We start from the raw sequence: 5,655 nt of genomic DNA, 5'->3' as shown, positions 1-5,655 counted from the left end.
ACCCCTAATTAGTTGATTTCAATATAAATTACAGATACAGAAACACTACACAAAGCAAATGTGTATCTAATTTATCATGAGGTAAGTACCTTTGTCACTACCACCCAGATCAAAGGGAAAGAAAGAACATTCATAGAAACCCCAGAACCTTCTGCATTACCCCATTATAATCACAATCCTCATTTCCCCACAAGTAACTATCTTTGCAGTCATCACTTTACTACCTTTCTTTCATCAACCAAATTTGAATCATTACGCACTCTATCTTAGTCTTGCCCATTTTCTAAAAATTTCATGTATTCTTTACTCCCTTTAATCTGTAAATCTTTTCACCATTCCTTTCTTTTCCTTATAATCCATTTGTTGCACTCACAAGGTGTTTTGACAGTAGTTTCCTGTAGTCTGGATTTTGGTGAGGTCACCCTTATGGTACACTAAAATATATCTTTCTGTTCTACACATATTTTCCATAGATTGGCAGCTGAATTCAGGGCACTGATAAGACTAAGCTCCACATGGAGACACATGGTATTCAAAATGGCACAAAGTAGGGTGCCTAAGGTGCTTCGTTGGTTAAGGATCTGACTTTAGCTGGGGTCATGATCTCAGGGTCATAGGACTGAGCCCCACAATGAACTCCATGCTCACCATGGAGTCAGCTTGAAGACAGTCTCTCTCCTTCTCCTCTGCTCCTCCCCCTGCTCTCTCTCTCTCTCTCTCTCTCTCTCAAATAAAAAAAAATAAGTTTATAAAATAAAAGGCTATAAGTAGTGATAAAAAGAGAATTTAAAAAGCACTAAGAGAAAAGAAAACAGTTACATATAAGGTAAGTCCCATAAGGCTATCTGCTGATTTTCAGCAGAAATTCTGCAGGCCAGAAGAGAGTGGCATGGTATGTTCAAAGTGCTGAGAGTAAATAACCTACAACCAAGAATACTGTTTCCATCAGGGCTTTGGTTCAGATAACAGAAGAAATAAAGTGTTTCTCATATTAAAAAAAAAAAAGTTAAAATAATTCATGACCACTAAATCAACCCCACAATAAGTGAAAAGGGGACTCTTTCAGTGGAAAGGAAAGACCATAAGCAGGAGTAAGAAAAGTAGGAAGCACAGAAGCAAAAAAAAGTTAAGTATATCTATAAAAACCAGTCAAGGGATTCACAATATAAAAGGATATAAACTATGATACCATATACCTAAATGTTAGTGGGTAGGAAGAGGAGTAAAGGATGGGTTCAAATTTAAGCAACCACAACTTACTAGAGACTGTTATGTGCTTAGATGTTATATATAAACCAAATAGTAACCACAAATCAAAAACCAGTAATAGATATGTAAGAAATAAAGAGAAAGAAATTCAATCATATCATTAAGAAAACCAGCAAGCCATGAGAGAAGACACAGAGAACTATAAAAATAACCATAAAACAAGTAACAAAATGGCAATAAGTACACCTGTAATAATTACTTTGAATGTAAATGGACTATAGGCTCCAATCAAAAGATAGAGTGTGACAGAATGAATATAAAAGCAAGAACCATCCATCTGCAGCCTACATGAGATTCATTTAAGGCCTAAGACACATGGAGATGGAAACTGAAGAGAAGGAAAAGCATTTCTCATGCAAAAGGGAGTGAAAAGAAAGCCACGGTAGTAATAATTATATCAAACAAGACAGACTTTAAAACAAAGATGTAACAAGAGACAAGGACATTACATTCCAACAAGAAGATGTAGCGATTATAAATATTTACGCATCCAACATAAAAGCATCCATATTCATAAAATAGTTCTTAGCAAACTTGCCCAACATAATCAGTAGTAATAATATGATAGTAGGAGATTTTAACTCCCCACTTACATCAAAGGATAAATCATCCAAATAGAAAGTCAGTAAGGAATCAGTGGCTTCGAATGACACATTGGACCAGGTAAATCTAACAAACATATTCAGAACACTGCAATTCAAAACAGAAAAATACATATTCTTATCAAGTGCCCATAGAACAGTCTCCAGAATAGATAAATGTATTATGTTGGGAAGGTAGTCTTTTGTGCACACTATTTTGACCCCTGCTTAGCCACATAAGAATGGAAAAATATTAGCAATGGTAGTGTCAGGAAAGGGAATGGGATGGGACAATATAGGAACTGAGATGTGGGTTCAGAAGCTCACTGTAGAGCTGGAAGATAACTTGGTAAACCTGCTCCTTGTGGGGGAGGGGAATAAAGACAGAAATGTAGCTGAGGAGAAGAGAGAACAAATGCCTTTGTCAGGTTGAACAATATAAAGAAAGTGGGAAGACGTGAACTGGGGCTGCCCATGTCCTGCCCTCCCTGCACTGCTGCCCCAGCCCAGGGACACAGCAAGGTCAATTCACTCTTGTCACATCAAGTCCCAGAACCCAACCCATTGACCTCCCAAATTTGGGGCTGGCATGAAAATGGGAGTCATGTCAGATATGAAAATGCCTCTTTCCATACACTCTCTCTTCACCCTGAGAAAGTTTACCAATTAAAGATGTGCCTGAATTAACGCACATCTGCCACTGAGGTTGAGAAGCAGGCAGGATTGTGGTGAGTTCACTGTCATAACAGCCAGTAGAGGGGAAGATCTACAAGGAAGGAGTGTCCCTGCTGGATCTGCGGAAGGAACCTCAAAAAAAGGTTGGGGCCTGAGGATGGACTTGTGGTCATTCTCATATGAAACATAGGGTGATTTAAGCAGTGAGAAAATCATTAAAGCATAGGACAATATATGGGAAGATGACCCAGGACCTAGAATCAAACATGGAGTCAGCTGCCATGAAATGAATTACTGTTTTTCTGACTCAAAGACCTGAGTGTTCTGGAAAAAAAAAAAAATCACACATACTGTGTACATTTGCACTTATCAAAATTGTATTGTGACATGTATTATAATTGCAGAAAAGTATATTATTGTACATATCTAGTCAAAAATAATAATGTGATATCCCATGTAAGAATCATCTGTTTATAAATGGGGAACTGTCTATGTCTAAAAATTCCCTTGAAGGATTTTGAAGAATTTCCCTATACATCACAAAATATGTAATGATTAAAATGACCAGTACATATTGAGTTACTCCTTTCAAATTAATCATATCCATGATGAAGAGGTCACAATCGTCCTTAGGACACAGCTAATCCCGGAGAAGTTGACAGCAGCGTTTCACAACATCTCGAAAGGCCTCCATGAATTTGTCATTCCGGAGGGTAAAGATAAGTGGATTCAGAAAAGGGGTCACCACTGAAACCAGCAGTGATGCTACTCTGTTGTAATCAGCTGCCTGGGTTTGCTTGGGTTTCACATAGAGGAACAAGCAGGTGCCATACCCAATCACGACAAAGGTGAAGTGAGACACACACGTAGAAAAGGCTTTCCTCCGCCCAGAGGCTGAGGGGATCTTGAGGATGGTGGAGATGATGTAGGTGTAGGAGATGATTGTAGGGATCAGAGAACCAAAAAGAACAAAGACAGCCATTAGGAATAGAATAAACTCTATGAAAAGAGTATTGTTGCAAGATAGTTTGAGCAATTGCCCTCGGTCACAGAAGAAATTGTTCACCACATTGGATTTGCAGAACGTAAGCTGAAATGTGGCATACACTGGCCAGATTTCAAAAAGGAACCCAAACACCCATGACACAATGACCACCCAGATACAGGTGCGGCTGTTCATAATGACATTATACCTCAAAGGGTTACAGACAGCCACATAACGGTCCACAGCCATTGCTCCCAGTAATGCAAACTCGGTGGTCCCCAGAGAAAGGTACAGGAAGAGCTGGGTGACACATGCAGCCAAAGATATCATCTGCATCCCAGGGAGCAGCAACCCCCAAAGCATCACAGGCACAATAACAGATGTAACCAAGATCTCCAAGGCAGAGAGGTGACCAAGGAAGAAATACATGGGGGACTGCAGACGTTTATCAGCACACACAATCAAGATGATGACCATGTTTCCCATTAATGTCACTGAGTAGAAGAAGAAGAAGGTAGCAAAGAGAAGATGGTGTAGTTCCTTGGAGCCAGGGAAGCCAAGGAGATAAAATTCAGTGGCACTAGACTGATTCCCCAACATTTAGTTCTGAGCTCTTGTTCCGTGGGAAATCTAAAGAGCAAAGGAGAGAAAACAGGCTTCTGATCTCAAAAAGATTAAAGACATTTCCAATTTGAGAAAAATATCCTACTGCTAGAATCCACAACATAATGCTCCTATTATCGATACAAGATTGGTGTTAAATGTTTTATGAAGAACATGTATCATATATGAAGGTAAATGTAAATGCCCAAGAACATGAGCAATAGCCACCAATACCACACTCAGGGCATGAAAATCCACCCACCCCTGTCTCTACCCTTTTCTCTCAACTCACCGGCCATCCTCCCTCCAAATTTACTCTGACCTGCCACCTCGTCCTCTTTCCTGACCGCAGTGTGCTTGTTTATACCATTAACCCTGCCATCTCAAATGCCCTAAAGTGTCTTCTCTGCCTCTTATATTTGGTATGTGCTGCAAAATCCTGCTACATTTCAAGAGATATAAGCATAGCTAATACAAATCTTAGCCAATGACAGCCAGACATGATGACTTCTTTGTAACCTCTAAACATAGCCTTTATTTGCATTATATTCATGTTAAGTTCTGCCTCAATTATATTGTTGTTCTTGTTGTTAGCAAGTTGGACCTATCTAGGATATTGTCATAAGCTAAGAGTATTTTAAGACAAAACACTGAGTCTTTCCCTGACTCCTGGAGAGCTGGATCCCTGAAGGTGATTATCCACTACTTCCTCCTTATCCTCATGGTGAAAGCCATCCTATATTACTCATTTCTCCAAGCAGAAATATGTCTCTCCAAGCAGAAAGACCCTCTACAGCTCCCCATTAGTAACCTATAAATAAAAAATTTGATTCCTCTGGACAGTAATTGACAACATGGAGGGGGGGGGGTACCAGAATAAATTCCTACCTGTCATACAGTTTCCAACCTGGATCAGAAGACAAGAAAACACCTGTGATAGAGAAGCAAAATCCTCCATAGCCCCTAGGTCTCAAATCTCTGGTTCCAAAAGGGAGACAAGACCTCCAAACGGGCAGCCTATCTCCAACCAAACTGCCATGGGGTCAGTCCCATAGAGCATCTTCGAAAATTCAAAAGAGCACGTCTGCTTATCTATGACTCTCTTTTTTCTCCAGGGCCAAAGGGTAATGAAAAAGTTAGAATACACTCCTAGAGATCATGGTGAATTCCTCAGGGGGTCTGGAATCCCTCATTCACCACATCCAGTCTTTGCCCAAAGATGTCCATTCCACAGGCCCTTTTGGCTCACCCCTCCAAAAAGTACATGCACGATTTCACTCTCTAACCTCTTTAAGACATATTTTTTCTTTTTATTGGCTCTCATCAATAGCTCAAATCATATGCTATGTTTACTTGTTTCTTAATTTATCCCCAAAATCCCACATCACAATGAAGTACCTTGAAGCAAGTTGCTTATATTACTTATATTGCCACTTGTGACAAGAACAGAGTCAGACAAAGTGTGTATACTCTAGAGATATTTTTAAATGAATATATCAATTAATAGATCAAGGAAGAAATCAATGAAGAAACAAGGAGTTT

At 39.5% G+C, this 5,655-nt stretch overlaps 1 protein-coding gene across 1 annotated transcript; it reads right to left on the bottom strand.

The window, feature by feature from the left end:
• Positions 1 to 3,165: 3,165 nt before the first annotated feature.
• LOC144284060 (olfactory receptor 9A4-like) lies at positions 3,166 to 4,336 on the bottom strand. The gene has a single exon (XM_077848431.1). The coding sequence runs from the start codon at positions 4,108 to 4,110 to the stop codon at positions 3,166 to 3,168; it is 945 nt and encodes a 314-aa protein (XP_077704557.1). The 5' UTR covers positions 4,111 to 4,336.
• Positions 4,337 to 5,655: the final 1,319 nt, after the last annotated feature.

The sequence above is a fragment of the Canis aureus genome, chromosome 15 (assembly GCF_053574225.1).
Source record: "Canis aureus isolate CA01 chromosome 15, VMU_Caureus_v.1.0, whole genome shotgun sequence".
In the NCBI taxonomy this organism is placed as follows: Eukaryota; Metazoa; Chordata; class Mammalia; order Carnivora; family Canidae; genus Canis; species Canis aureus.
The sequence above is the reverse complement of the archived record's forward strand: the minus strand, read 5'-3'. Positions and strand labels throughout refer to the sequence as shown.